Source organism: Lycorma delicatula, chromosome 3, assembly GCF_047948215.1.
Source record: "Lycorma delicatula isolate Av1 chromosome 3, ASM4794821v1, whole genome shotgun sequence".
Taxonomy (NCBI): Eukaryota; Metazoa; Arthropoda; class Insecta; order Hemiptera; family Fulgoridae; genus Lycorma; species Lycorma delicatula.
This window is the reverse complement of record NC_134457.1, coordinates 185,654,078-185,670,571: the sequence shown is the minus strand read 5'-3', so window position 1 is coordinate 185,670,571 and position 16,494 is coordinate 185,654,078. Positions and strand designations below refer to the sequence as shown.

The window sequence follows — 16,494 nt, the reverse complement described above, 5'->3', positions numbered from 1 at the left end:
AAGACATTTCTAATAATGTCATTTTCGAAAATTGTAGTCACACAGTTCTATGGTTTCCACCTTATCACCCTGACTTAAATGCAATTGAAATCATTTGGAGTCAAGTGAAAGTGCAGTAGCTAAAAGAAATACAACCTTTAACATGTCAGACGTTCTTAAGATAGCTGAAGAGGAATTTCATAAAGTCTGAAGCTGAGTGGGGCAATGCCTGCGAGCATGCTGTCAACGTTGAAAAAAATGCATTGAAGATGATATGATGTGCACATTCACAATTTTGTGATAAATGTGAATTCAGAATCGGACATGAGCTCTTTAGAATTTACTGACAGCGACTTTGGAATTTGCGAGCTACAGCAATAAAGTGAGTAGAAGAAAATAATGTTTTAAAATACTTTAAAATAATAATATTAATTGGGATACTAAACTAGTTTTAATAAAATAACATTGTAGGTATTTTTGGTTAACGTATCATTCCAAATGTTTACTCTGAATACTAGTAGTTTTTTATGCCAACTTATGAGCTGATAGTTCTACCATAGCTATTGCCATAGAACAGCTCTTCAGTGCTGTAAAAAAGTAATATTCTTTTGAAACAGTAACAGTTTTGAAACATTAACCTCTTCCAGGGTACTGGCACATATGATGCCGTTAATATGCAGTTGTAACAATGTTTTCTTTCTGTGCTCTTTGGCTTATATGATGCCAATAATATTTTTTGTGTTTCCTAGCCGGTTTACACATGCTTCTTCCGTTTGTAAAATGTTATAAAAGTATGTTTATATAGTAACCTATTGGAGGTCATGATCTCATTTTGTATTTGTTTGATCATATTGTTTTAATACTTTGAGAAGCGCATAGACTTTGCAGTTTTTTTTATTAATTTTTTTAGTTCTTTTAAGTTAATATGAAATAAATATTATCATATAGCAGCCCCTAGTGTTTTGAAAAATTGTTTTTTCAAATGGCCTCACTTGTGTCAAAGGCCGCATGTGAATGTAGTGTGTTTTGTTGACAGTTACTGTAGTTATTGTTTAACTGACTTCGTGTTTTTTGTGGTACTGTACCATAGTGTCAATTGAAATAGAATATAGATATTGTTATTAAGTAATATTTTATTTTAAAATAAGTGAATTTAAAAATTATTATAATAATACTGAAGATAACAGCTAATAGACATCCTAATACATCTTATTTGGATATAATTACAGATGAAGATGAGAATAATTTACATGGAGTAGATGATAATTTTTATGATGGTGTAAGTATTCTTCATAAATAACAGAAGTTTATTCTAATGTGACAGTTACAAATGCGAATGTTCTTGAACAAACACAGTTGAGTGGTAACATTTTTGAAAATTCTGAGGGCAATCAAAGAACAAACAACAGAAGCTGGTCCTAGCCATTAGAGTACAAATAATTTAATTAAATTATCTAAAAAAGAAATATAATTTCGTTTTCTGAAATCTTTCTAATAAAAACCAATATTTGAAGGTACACTGTTTTATAAGTTGTCTGAAGTCATGTTGTCAGACACCATAATAACTGAAACAACAAGCTATGCTGTTCTTCTTAGTGTGGAAGGTACATTTTCTACTTCAAAAAATGAAATGCTTTTGTTTTTAAGTATGAATATACTGATGACAGGTTTTTGTTACTCTAGTTATAGGATGATGGTACTGGTCATCTAATCCTTTGATAAGATTACCATTTATTGCTGATGCACTGCCTATAAAATGGTTTGATAAATTAAAAAGATATATTTATTTTATTGATAATAATTCTATCCAGGCAGACAGTAAAGATATTTTTATAAAAATTCATCCTGCAATGGATAGTTTCAATAATGCATTTCAGTCTATTATGTCCCCCTCAGAACTTATTGCTGTGAATGAAATGTTAAAGGAAGAAGCATAAGTAAATAGTAAAACAAATCCAAACCAAAAAAAAAGGTTTTAACACTAGCCGATGACCAGGGATATGATTTAAAATTTGAATTGTACCAAGAAGCTAGAGCGGAAACAGAGTTAGGTATAATTGGAGATACTGTTGTAAGACTTTGTGTAAACTTTGGTGGGTGTAATAGAAAATTATTTTTAGATAATTTATTCACATCAAATCAACTTATAACATATTTAAAAGATAAAAGAAATTGTGTTTTTGGGACTGTCAAAGCTAACTGTTCGGTGGGAGCTCAAAAAAAGCTTGAGAGATATGAAACCACTAGCAAAAGATGGTAGAGGTTCAACCAGTGTAGCAACATCTAATAAAAATGTTACTGTCACTCAATGGCTGAATAACAAGTTTGTTCATATAATGACATCCTATGCAAGCAAAGAACTGCTTGATAAAGCCTCCTATTATGTCAGAGCAAAGAAAAGAATTGTTGAGGTAATGAGGCCATATGGTATTTCTGATAACAAGTTCATGTTGGGGGGGGGGGGTAGATTTGAATGATTGTATGGTAGCACATTATTCACATGGATTAAAAAATAAAAAATTTTATCTAAGGAATTTTTATCATATTTTGAATGTGACTATTGCAAATGCCTGGATTGTCCAGAAAACAATTTTGGAAAATGAAATTGTCACTTGTCAATTTTAAAATTGATATCTGCCCGACCATAACCAACATTTGCAAAAATGTAAAGAAGAGAGATACCAGGAGCTTGAATTAGATGTCAAGAGAAGAGCCTTTTTTGGTTGTAGTGATTAACTGCGATTTGATAGTGGAGGTACACTATCCAGAAAAAAGAAAGCTTCCAAATGCACCAAGATATTGTGACAAAAAATGTCATCGCAGAACATGATATTTCTGTATAAGATGTGACATACCCATATATCCAGAAACTATGAAGAATTTTCATTCTTGAATTCTATGTTTGTAAATTTAAGTGAAGTAAAGTTTAGTGTGTAAATATTAATTGTGTAATGTTATATAGATATTAGCTAGCACCTGAAGTAACTTGTGTGGGGCAGAATATATATATATTTTTTTTGTGTTTGGAATATAATATTAAATTTATATCTTTTTAATATTTACAGACATTTTAGAAACATTTTTACAGATTTACAAGAATTACAATTTTTGCAGAAATCTTTTTATAACTTTAATATTTTTTGGTAAATTATTAATTTGATTTGTAGCTGAGTGAACAAAAGATAGACTGCTACAAGTAAGAAAGCAAATTTATCATGTTAGAAATCATACCTTATATTATTGAAATATTTTAAAATGATATATAACTTTTTTTTATGTCTATATAAAATCTTAAATATTGATACCATAATTAATATTGATACCATAATTCCAAATTTTGCTTTGTAATAAAATTAATTTCAAAATAGCTTACAATGAATTTAGCATCAGTAAAAGTACATTGCAATTTTTAAAACCTTATCTGAATAGTACTTGGTATGCGCAATGGCATGCATGTGGTACATTAACTTAATCTCCTTTATAAATGACAAAAATTTTTTTGTTTTACTTTTTATGCAACAAATGAAGATGCTAGATTTAAATATGGAGATGCTGGGGATTTAAAGAAATAAATTGACCTGGAAGAGGTTAACAAGGTTGATGTTCAAGTTTAGTTTCAATAATGAAAACGATGGAATGAAAACAAAAGTATTGGTTAAAATCAGATCCTAAACAAAGATTTTTACTCTTACTTGACGACATGTAATTTTTTTGTTGTTGTACATTAACTTCTTTTATTATAAAATCTGTTAATCATTAAATTTAAAAAAAAGAAATCATCTTAAAAATACTTTGTCATATTTGTAAAAAACTGCATACAATTTATAATTTATATTAAATTATTTGTTTCAATGAAGGTGTGAAGAATGATACTAAGCTATTTATTAAGCTATTATTTATTAATAAATAATAGCTTAATAAAAATGATGTTTACAAATTATGAATCTAACAAGATTCTTTTTGTAATTTTTATCCCATTTATTTGCCCAGATAATTTCTTTAATATCAGTTTTAGGTGGCATCAAATTGTTTAGTCATTAACCAATTAATAAATGCCAACAGCATGTAACGAGATTGCATCAAGTGTTGTTTAGATTCACTTAGCAATGGGAACCAGTTTAAAATGGCTTTGGCCTATGATGTTTTATCCTTAGTTAACGTTAATTTCTAGGATTCCAACATATTCCAAGTGTTGCAAATTATTAGACTACAAGGAATGAGGATTTTTCAAACATAATGCTAGAACCTTTGTTATTATTAAGGTAAATTTTCACAATTTATCAATATGTTTCTTTCTATGTGCATCAGTTGAATTTTTATATGTTTGTTTTAGAGAATGATGGTAAATTCCCTTCTATTGAAAAGTTTAAAGAACATAGTGAATATCAGATAACATACTGTGTAGGAGATATTGGGTTTGTTGTGTTTAATAATTTTAAAGACCGAATACCTTTTGTTGCAGAAGTTGAGGTAAATAAATTTATATAAATATATATTTCTTTTTTCCGTATTTTGTAAATTGTGTATATTAATTATTTGTTTGTACCGATAAAAAATATTTTTGTCATACCATGCTTTGTATATTTATCCCGTTTTTACTTTAATGCAGTGATTCTCACTCAACCTTTTTATAGCTTCACGACCCCCAAAAATTAAAAAAAAAAAATATATATTGAATATTTCATGACCCCCCCCAACCACAACCCAATGAAACCTAGTTAAAACTATTTAGTTGCATTGATAGCAATGGGTATAAATATATGCATGTATGAATTGTATAAACATGACCAACAACTTAAACATCCAACTTGATGTTTATGTGCTTCTTGTAATTTGGTCTGCTTGCATAATATTTGCTGTGAAAGTGTCATGTTTGAACGTGGATATGATACGTCATGTCATGTCATGCTCTCAGCAGTATAAAGAGGCATAATGACTGTAGAACATCAACTTAATTTCAAATACGAAGCGTGTATCTAGTGCCTTTATTTAAGCTTTTAAACGTGTAATTTCATTGAAAAAAATAATAATTGAGATTTTGAAAATTGTAAACAAATTCTTCGTAAAGCTGAAAATATGGTTAATTTTATTGAAAGTTGACCATTACAAAATAAGCTGTTTTCTAACATGCAATGAAATGGACGAAAAGAAAAAACTCTTCTTTTACTTACAGAAATCAAATGGTTATTGGAGGGGAAAATGTAAACCGGTTATTGGAATTGTGAGGCGAATTAATAAAATTTTCCAGGATAAAGAAATGCCATAATCAATGTTTTCACAGAGTAATTAGTATATGTTGCTGTTGGCTTACTTAGCTGTGATGTATTTTCGCAGTTAGACGATTGGAATGTGAATTTACAAGGATATGTTTTTATCGTATGATAAGAACTCACTTTCCTTTGAAAACCAGGGCTGAATCTTTATTTTCTTGAGAATATCTATCAAAGTAATGTCTTTATAATGTCTATAAAAAATTTAGATTTAAAAAATTTCTCAATTATACCTTCGAAAAAAGTAGATGGAGAAAGGTAGATTTACACATTTTTTTTAATGTATAATTTCCATGCATCAAAATAATAAAAGTGAAGTTGTTGATGAAGATGGAAATAAACTTTTTAAATTGACTGAAAAGGAAAATTGTGTGAATGAGTTCAATTTCCCATGCTCTTCTTGAAAAATTATGTCTAATCCTTTATTAGGGATGTTATGTACTACAATCTTTTTCTAATTAATACTATTTTAAAACAAAGAATTAAATACATGAAATATCATGTATTAAATGATAGTATGTATCATGAATTAAATATCTGAGATGGCAGTTAATGGAAGTGCCATTTTTGGGATTAACTGATATCTCATGTAGGGTCACCTGTTACCATATGGTTGTCACCTGATTTTTTATATTTGTTAGAATAATTATTTTTTATTCTTATAATTTGCACTTAATGAAGATTTTCAGTAAAGAGTAAATCGTACAATGAAAACGTGAGTTAGTTTTAAAAAATAATATCATATAATGCTGGATAATTTTACTTTTTATTCAAAATTATTTTCAAATTTAAATGAATGTAGACCACATTAAACAGTTTTAAAACTATTAGCAATAAGTTGTTATAAAATGAAAATAAAAACTATTATAAAAAAAATCTTTCAATTTTAAATTTAATTATTAGTTTTAAAATAGTTAGAGAAAAAAAGATTGTAGTACATAATATCCTTAATAAAACCATTCAAGACATAATTCTTTCAAGAAATGCATGGGAATTTGAACTCATTCACACAATATTCTACAGTTTATTTATTAGACAGTTTAAAAGATTTATTCCCATCTTCATCAACACCTTTTAAATCTAAATTCAAAAATGTTTAATGGAACTCCTTTATTTCCTCAGAAAATTTTCCTAAGGGAAACACGTTTACCATTTTTTTTAAATATTTTTATTGCTTCCCCTTTTAGAGATACAAAAATATTTTTCCGTGCTCAAGAATTGTTTTTCTAGACTTTATTTTAATTACATTTACTTGTCTTTTATGAGGGTCATTCAATAAGTCCTTAGAAAATCCAGGAGATGGAGCTCTTAGTATTGAAAATGGTTAGCTTTTAGTAAATGTCATTTGTTGCTAGAGTGCAGTTAAAGTTTCAGCTGTATCCATCATGTGGTTTCATTGTCACAGTCAATTGAAGCAACAACCTACTGTTTATTTAGAAAAATGGAAATAAGTGAGTTTTGAGTGGTGATAAACACTTATATTTAAAAGGCTTAACACTGCAAGAGATCAAAGCTGAGTTGGATGAAGTTCATGAGACGTCTGCTTCTGTGTTTGCAACTGTTTACAATTGGGTAAATGAATTTAAACGTGGCCATACATCCACAAAAGATGAACATCATTCGGGATGTCCAGTCGAAGTGACCACCCCCGAAATGATTGACAAAATTCATGATATGGTTTTGAGTGATTGATGAATCAGAGTGCGTGAAATAGTTGAGGCCACATGCACATCACAAGGTACAATGTTTTCAATTTTGCACGAAAAATTGGGTGTGAAAAAAATTTCTGCAAGATGGGTGAAGTGTTTGTTCTTAGTGGTGAATAAACGCAATTGTGTAGTCTACTCTGCGGCTGTTTTGGCGCTTTTCCGTCGCAATCCTGACAAGATTCTGTGTCGATACATTACTGTGCACAAAACATGGATACATTACTACACTCACGAGACAAAGAAGCAGTCAAAACAGTGGGTTTTTGAAAGCAAACGAGCTCTGAAGACGGTGAAATCAGCCGACAAGGTATGTCCACGGGTTTTTGGGATGCATGCAGTATCATCTAGGTTGATTACTTTGGAAAAAGAACAAACAATAAGTGGAGAGTATTGTGAGTCGTTATTGTATCGGTTAAGCGAAGAAATCAAGAAAAAATATCCTTATGAGAAAAAGATCCCCTTCCATCAAGACAATGCACGGATGCACACCTGCGCAGTTTCAATGACCAAAATGATGGAATTAAAGTTCATATTATTACAACATCCACCGTAATCACTGAATACAGTCATGTATGGCCCACAGTGATTTTTTTTTTATTTCCAAACTTGAAAAAAATAGCTCGGGGGCAATCGTTCAGGTCAAACGAAGAGATTATCGACCAGACAGCTTTTTTTGAGGACCTTCTGAAATCCTACTTTTTGGACGGCTTAAAAAAGTTGAAAAAACACTTGTAAAAGTGTATAGAGTTAAAAGGAGATTATGTTGAAAAATAAAAAAAATCTACACAAAATAATTTGTTTTTCTATCTGTTTCTAAGAACTTATTGAACAACCCTCATAGAACTGTTAGTTCCATGTCATTATTTAAACATCTTTTCAGAATACAGCTTTTGTATATTAACAGGATATCTTAAATATAAAACATTTTTGAGAATTTTGCTACTTTGTTTTATTCTGAAGGTTGAAGTACATTTTATTTGTCTTTTGATTTGCATTTAAATTTACGAATGCCCTATCACAGTTGGCATAAAGGAATGCTCTACAACCAAGATGCCCTATCACAGCTGGCATAAAGGAATGTTCTACAACCAAGAAAAACACAAAAAATTGTTTTAAATTTCACAGGAACTTCTAGAAGTATCCAGCATGATAGCATACCCATCATGTTTTATTGATACAAAGAAGACTCTTTAATTTGATCCATTTTGAAATTTTTTTTCCTCAATCTGTAAGAAAAAATCTTATTATGAATATTTTTGATCAAAGTGGAATAGGAAATGTTATATCACAGATTTTGAAATATATCCATTTTACCTAATAGTGTGCCTTTGGTTAACATAAGATTTTTCTGGCCGTCATAACTAACAATTATATCAAATTTTTTATGCACTGTATAACAGAATACATTTACTAATCTTTTATGTGGATAACTCATGACAAAACCCAGTATTTTCAATTTAGTTGTGTTATTTACTAATTGTGTTTTCAAATTAAGTACAAGTTGAATATTTATCAATAACAGGGATTTCAAAACCAATATTAAAGTTTTAAAATATTCAGAATCAATTTCCAATAAATATGTATGATACATTTACCTACAGGTTTTCAAATCATAATGAACCTGAACTATTAATTGCTTTGATTTATAAATAGACAAAGTATATTACTTTTACACTTTCAGTGAGATCTTTTTTTTTTCATAAAATGAATATTAATTTTCCTTAAGAAGATAATTTTATTTTATAATTTTTGATCTTAATTAAAAAAATACATGAATAGCCCTATAGAAAAGTAAAAAAAACCTAAAAATTTAAATCATGAACATACATTAAAAAACATATATTGGAACAAAGTACAGATTGAGAACTTCCTCTTTTTGGTTAAAAAAGTAGACTTCTTTTAAAAGTTTTTTTAACTAAATATTTATAAGTCAGTTTTGTAGAAGTGCTACATTGTTTTAAAAAACAAACTTGCTCTCTTATTTATTGTTTTGAGTCTCTTCTTTTTATTTTGTGAATACATTTAAGAAAATATGAAACTTACTGGAATAAAATAATTACTCCTTGAGCAAGTAAATAAATTTAGTGGAATTGAAAATTTCACACTATCAACAGTAAAAATAAGTATTAATTTAATTTAAAAAAACTACATAACATGAAACTTTTCTTCTGTTTGTTGTTTTTATTTCTGGCTTATATAACCATTTCATATAGTAATTTCTTTTTCAGACATGTTTTAAACATCCAGGTATCTATTGTGATGTATTTGGTGGAACTTTAAATGATAACTGGGAAGCTGATAAAAAACCTTGCACAGGAAACTCTATACGTGTCGATAAAAACGGCATAGGACTATTAAATATGAAAGCATTTGAAGGAGCTGCTTTATTCCATATCAACTCGGTAATATTTATACACATTATGCATGTTTTCAGACTTATCATTCAAAGAACACAGTGCTCACTGTGTATAAATGTATGTGCAAACAGTTAACACAGATCCTTCAGACTAATGAAGCAGGTCTAACACAATATAAGCAAACCACAAGCTCATGTTTAGTGTTTCTACTCAAATGCATGCAAATGATCCCAATAATTTTAAAAGATACAAAAATGACAAATTACACAAATATATTACATTAACAGTGGATTAATAAAAATATTTTACAATTATACAAATATTTTTCAATTTTTATATATAATTCGATTAATAATTTTTAAAAGTATGATATGTGTGTTTATTTTTTAAAATCTTTTGCTTATTTTAACTAAATAATTTAAAGCTGCAATAAAGAGAAGCGTAATAAAGGTGCAATATAAAAAGGCATTGTTAAGAAAAAAATTGTAGTCACATTGTGACATTGTAGAGACACTGGTGTAAACATGTATTGTTTATAACTTATATTAATAACTTCTTATTGGTATCAAATGATGAGGGTGGGGCAATAAAATAAAACTTTTAAAATAAACATTTAATTTTTCAAATTATAATTAATTTTTCAATTTTCAAATTAAAAAAAATTATTTTATTTAATTATATAACTACGAGGGTTATTTTTCTCAAGGTCCGATAGGTCGCGAGATAAAAACCCGCGCAAAAATCGAATGAACCTTTGTGCATACGTGTTGCGCAGCGTCTCTAGTGTGGCCTTCAATGATCCCGCGTCACTTCGTTTAGTTCTGAACACGTAGCTAGCACGTAAACATGTCTACAACAATAGCATCTCACGTAAACATGTCTACAACAATAGCATCTCCTGCCAAGTGTGAAGTGCCTGCGGTAATTCGATTTCTTCAGGCTGAGCGGGTAATGCAGCTGAAATTCATCGACGAATAAGTAATTTGTATGGTGAAACTTCAATGAGTGATAGCAAAGTTCGACAATGATGCAGGAACTTTAAAGCAGGACGTGCAGATGTTCATGATGCAGGCGGTCAGGGAAGGAAGTGAGTGTCAACCGATGATCTCATTGAGCGAGTGGATGAGGCAATTCGAGAAAATAGTCGGTTCACAATTTCTGTATTGAGTGATTAGTTTCTGAAATTTCAAGGTCAGCTCTCTACACCATTGTGAGTGAGAGACTTCAGTACCGCAAACTGTGTGCGAGGTGGGTTCCCAAGATGTTGTCCGACCATTACAAAACAATGAGAATGGATGCCTCCTTAACGTTTCAACAGCGCTACCACAATGAAGGAGAAGATTTTCTGAACAAAATTGTCACAGGGGACGAGACATGGGTCCATTTCGAAACTGAAGAAACAAAAGAACAATCCAAACAGTGGATGCATTCTCATTCTCCCAGTAAATCAAAGAAGTTCAAGCGAACCTTCTCCAACAGAAAGTGTATGGCTACTGTGTTCTGGGACCAGATGGAGTTCTCTTGGTGGAATTCATGGAACGTGGCACGACCATCACTGCAGCCTCATACTGCATGACTCTTCAACGTCTACGAAGGGCAATTCAGAATAAGCGGAGAGGAATTTTGTCATCAGGCATTGTCTTTCTCCATGACAATGCTCGGCCGCACACTGCAGCGTTTTTGTTGGGAAGTGTGATCACCCACCATAAACCCCGGACTCGGCTCCATCCGATTTTCACCTCTTTGCTCATATTAAATGCTGGCTAGGAGGGCAACATTTTGGCACAGACATCAAGCTGCAGACCAGCGTAGAAACGTGGCGGAAAACACAGGCGGCTCCGTTCTATAACGAGGGTATTGGAAAGATGGTACCACGCTACGACAAATGTCTAAATCGGAGTGGCGACTATGTTGAGAAATAGCGTAAGTACTTATTACAAATAAAAAATTTTTTATTTTCACTGTGGTTTTAATTTCGTGACTGATCGGACCTTGCAAAAAATAACCCTTGTATATATCAATAATATTGTCCTGAATTTCCTGTATAAACAGAAATTTTTACCTTAAAAAATGTTTTTTCACAATAGGCTTTAAATGCTGTGATATGATTTTAAATTTAATTGGCATCTGTTTGCTTGGTGCTCTTGACAAGATCTTAACTGAAATATAATATCTTAAATGTCTTACCAAGTTAAACTAATAATATTCTAATTGTATTGGCTCCTTGATACTGTCTCTTTCAGTCTCCATTCTTTTATTGGATTCTGCAGTAGCGAGCAAATTAATCCGAACACAGGAAATTCTTGTTTATTTCTATGTTATGGCTACAATATTTGACCATAGCCATCAACAGTGTTCTGTGAAAATTTATTTAATTTTTACTACAAAATTATACTTTTGTATTTTTTGTTCTGTTTTGAATATTTAATAAAGACATAACTCCAAGAAAGCACAAAATTGGTTATTTGTGAGAAAAAGTAAACTTGATCTAAAATTATCTGCTGTGGACTTAAGTGCAGGTGCAGACTTCTTGCAGCTAGACAGAAAGCTTGTTGGCTAGATAAAAAGCAGCTTTTGACACCAGTAATGTGCAGAATAAAGCTCTTGTGGACCAAATCACACGCAAACTGGGTCCAAAGAAGACTGGAAAACCAAGTCACATTTTTATGTTCAGGGGCAAAGGGTTTCATACGTTAGAAAAGTGTCAGATTAACATACATCACCGGTCCATATGCAACAGTAGGGGTTACAAATCCCCGGAAAAAATGTTTTGGGGTTGTATCACATTTGAAAGCCCTTTTCATCACTTTCAGTAAATTGTGTATTGAAAAGGAGTGGATATATCAAAATTTTGAAGGAAAGGGTTGACACAAATTCCCACAAGGGAAATGAATGTTCTAACAAGATTTGGTGCCATGCAGTATTGCCAAAAAGTGGAAAAAGTTTTCAAAGAATTAAAGATCTTTGGGCAGTAGCCAAAATATCTCTCAAAAATCAATTTTACCACAATAAATGGCGTCATTAAAGCAGTAATATTGGAATGGTTTCACAATGAAGAAATCAAAAAATATGTAGTACACTTGTGTATGAAGTGAGTAAGAGAAAAGGACATATTGTACAGTGTATCACAAATTTTATAGGTACAATTTTTTTCTAAATAAAGCTACTTTTTATTAAATAACAGCAGTGTTCAGATTAATTTGCACACTACTGGAATAAACATCTCATTTTGGCCTGGTAATCAAAGAGTTTAGCAACCTGCAGGTACACTTTATACATTAACAAAAGATACTGCTGCCTAAAAGTCCCAACTTAAGACTGTAATAAGTCTGTAACAAGATAATTGAATCATCATTCAGAAATTTTAACCTACAGTTAAAAGGTTTTGGTTTTTTATATGCATTACTTTTAAAAAAGTGATGCATGCAAAGTGAAAAAGTGAACACTTATACAAGCCAGTACTGGTTTCTGAACAAGTTTTATTGATCAGTGATCAGAAATATTACAGAAGTTAGTGATGTAATTGCAGATATAATCATCAATTTCAATTGATGATTAATTATACACACCTACTTTCAATTTTGCCTTGTGAATGTTATTATATTTAGAGATCATTGCTATATTTAATTGAAAATGCTATACAAACAATTACTTAACCAGTTTGGCCATGATAGATAGCTGTCTAATATATCATCAATGGGTTGCAAAATTCTTCATTGAGAAAGCATCAGTTTTTTTGTGTTATTTTTAATAGCAGAATAAATTATGCTATATAAAAGTGCAATGTTTGAAATATTAACTATAATGTAACTATATAAGCCATGTAATTAGTAGTTTCTGTTGCTTATATGGTATAATAACTTTCAACTCTTACAAAATGAAATTTCACTTCTCATTAATTGGTTAAAAAGATGTAAATCTTCTCAACCAGGGTGTGTTGACAGAAAATCTGCATTTTTAGCACCCCAAATTTTAAAATAATCATCATCTTGAATTAATAGAGGTTATGAATTAATCTATCTACTTATTAATGGAGGACCGTAGCCACAATCATTAAAAATACTACTTTTGAAGAAATGAAATAAGAAAATTGTTTGGAATATTTGTAGCAGTATATAAGCTGTTTTACTTGTTCAAACCAAATAGCAAGTCAAAGGAAAATTGAGGCAAAAAGAGTCATAAGGACTGGCCAAATGTGATTCAGTTATTCTAGACAAAAAACAAATCTTCCTATTGTTAAACCTGAAAACTGTTACCATCCTACATTACACAACTTAAAAATTATAATAGCAGTTAAAGTGTAAAAACACCAAAACTTCTTACCATTCTAAATTCATTTGTACAAAGCTTTGAATGTATCATCTTACCTTTCATATTTTTTATTAGCTTTTACTTAAGTATGTTTGTGCTGTCAACAACAGAGAAGTCAGTGATTTGAAGCATATTGTACTAACTTAATTAACATTAAAACATTGTAATCATACTGACCTTTATTTATTTGCTGAAGATCAAGGAAGAAAAGAGGGCTAAATATCAAAACTTGACATTAGATGTTAATTCCACATGGAATTTTATTAATATTGTAATATCACCTGTGGGAATATTGTAATATTGTGGGAATAATTCCTGTCTTACACTAAGTAATTTTTTAATACAAAAAAAGATTGTAAATAAAAGAAATAGCAATAAAAAATGTCAAAACAAAAATTTTATTTAAATTACCACTTTCTAAGCAGTAGTTTAAATAAACGGAAATAATATTTATTTTATTTTCCTTGTTACAGATGAAAATGATCGATCAATGATGAATTTCAAAATAAAATCATTGAATAACTTGCATTGTGTTACCATTATTATTATTTTATTGTTTTGGTTACCATAATACTTTGTTTTTGGTTTTATATGTAATAAATACTAGTTTAGTCATAAATACATTGCTTTATTGTTTAATGTGGGTAATTAAGTGTATGAGTAATCTTTAAATAATTAACTTGTATTGTGTGTTACACCATTATCATTTATTGTTTTTGGTTTGATATAATAAATACTAGTTTAATTATAAATATATTGTTTTATTGTTTAATGTGGAAATTAAGTGTATGAGTACGTATGTATTCATTCTCTATCTTTTCTGTCTATTAGTAATTATTTTATTAATTTGTCTGATAGGTTTTGTTTGACATGAGTAAAAATTGCATTTCAAACATTTTGTGAATATTAGCCGTTTGAATTTATGCTTTAGCACAAGAGGCATCATACTTCTCTTAGTTAAACCCCTATTAAATCATATATTCTAATCAGAATACCTGCTCTACATAAAGTATTCATTTTTTCCAATTAAATTTTAGTCATTTAAATCAATCAAAGAATTTAAACTCCCAGGCAACACTATTTGTTTCAAACACATTGAGAATACTAATTTCAAAACTTTCAAACAGTTTTAATTCACTGTTTATAATTAAATGAATGCCAACAAAAAGTGAATGTTTTAAGTTGTTTATACACAGCTGGTGGTGAGTGTACCATCATTCCATTTTAATGCATTAATATCATTAACGAATACTTTTTTGTTTGTTCCATTAGCCATATACATTACTCTAAAATAAATTCTAACAAGATATGAAAGAACTTGATTTCTAAAACGCCATAATTATTTTATCAAATGATACAATCTTTTAGAAATTTTACTTTAAAGCCGTAGAATTTTTAGTAATTATATTGTTTGACAGCATTTTTGTGCAGATGTTTGATTTCATATTCAGTTTATATAATTTCATTCATGAAATTTGATTGATCTTTATTTACTTTCCACACCTTTTACCAATAAATAGAAGGTGGTGTTATACAATAAGATGGGTTATACAATTACATGGGTTGATAAAATGCCATCTCCCTATTTTCCAGTTCAGAGCTGTATATGTTGGTGCAATATTTTGGCCACATTGATTGAATTGTATCATTTATTAAATTGTTAGATGCTATTGTCTATTGTAAACAGCCAGTATACAATTACTGGTTCTCAAGTGAACTTATTTTTAAGTAACATATTGCATCAGCATATATACCTCTGAACTGAAGATACTTGGAAGATTCCATACTGTACTTTCAGCATGCTGTTTTATCTGTGCTTGAAAACACAAGGTACAGTAGTGTTTTATTATGACCATCTGATTTTCACAGATGTCAGTGGAACATAACAGACCTGCATTATAGATGTTGCTATGTTGCTATAAGCAACATAGCAATTTAAGTAAGAAATATTGTGAAAGTTGGTAATTACAGATTTGATAGACCAAGTTAAGTAAATCTGGTTCCAGAAAGAGGTTCCAAGGAACTGAATTACACATTCACACCCATTTACAAATGTTTGACGTTCACATTCATTCCTTTTGATGTGAAAAGCTGTCCTTTTGGACACCTGTAGATTAATAATTATTAATACCTCAACATAATTAACAGTTCTTTCGTATGCCTAGTTCCCATCCAATAGAGATACAGTAGTATAGTTTCAAGCCTTGTCACAATGTCTGGCTGAAGCACTAAAAATTGGTGGTAAGCATTGCAATAATTAGTGATGCGATCTAAAAATAATTATGTACAGCACGATTTACAACCTTTTTGTGCTTACTAGGAAGGTCGCTGTTAAAATAAAAATATTAAAGATGTGAAAAATATACATTTTCATTCAAATTTTGTAATATTTTTACAATAATTAAAAAGCAATAATTACAACCAAACAATTTATATTGTATATATAAACTGCACTGAAAAACTACTTTAAAACTATTTGTACATATAAACCTGACGATTTTTGAGGGATAATAATTAAACTGTGTTTCGTACTATTAAACTGTGTTTCGTACTATTAAAACATTTAATATATCAAATTGAAGATCAATTTTTGCAATTTATAGTGAATTATTTAATTTTTTTTTTTTTATTTGATTATGTCGTCCAAATGTTTTCCGCTACTAACTCACACACTCAATCTCATTCTAAAATTTGACATTGCTCGCTCAATCATCACTTGTGGAACTGCTTCAATTTCTCGTTGAATGGCCTCCTTTAGTTCTGCAATTGACTGTGGTCGACTACTTAAGACTTTATGTTTGACACAGAAAAAAACCACAAACAGCCAAGGAATGCCGCCAAATTGGGAAATCAAACGTCCAGGAAAAG

At 30.0% G+C, this 16,494-nt stretch overlaps 1 protein-coding gene across 5 annotated transcripts in view; it reads left to right on the top strand.

The window, feature by feature from the left end:
* LOC142322278 (alpha-amylase-related protein-like) overlaps positions 1–14,372 on the top strand; it is a 113,669-nt gene extending 99,297 nt beyond the window's left edge. For all 5 annotated transcript variants that reach the window (XM_075361185.1, XM_075361187.1, XM_075361186.1 and 2 more), the window contains 3 exons: positions 4,313–4,449; positions 9,187–9,360; positions 14,100–14,372. In XM_075361185.1, the coding sequence (XP_075217300.1) occupies positions 4,313–4,449; positions 9,187–9,360; positions 14,100–14,120 (332 nt within the window). In that variant the 3' untranslated portion in view covers positions 14,121–14,372. The remainder of the gene's footprint in view (positions 1–4,312; positions 4,450–9,186; positions 9,361–14,099) is intronic.
* The last annotated feature ends 2,122 nt before the right edge of the window (positions 14,373–16,494 follow it).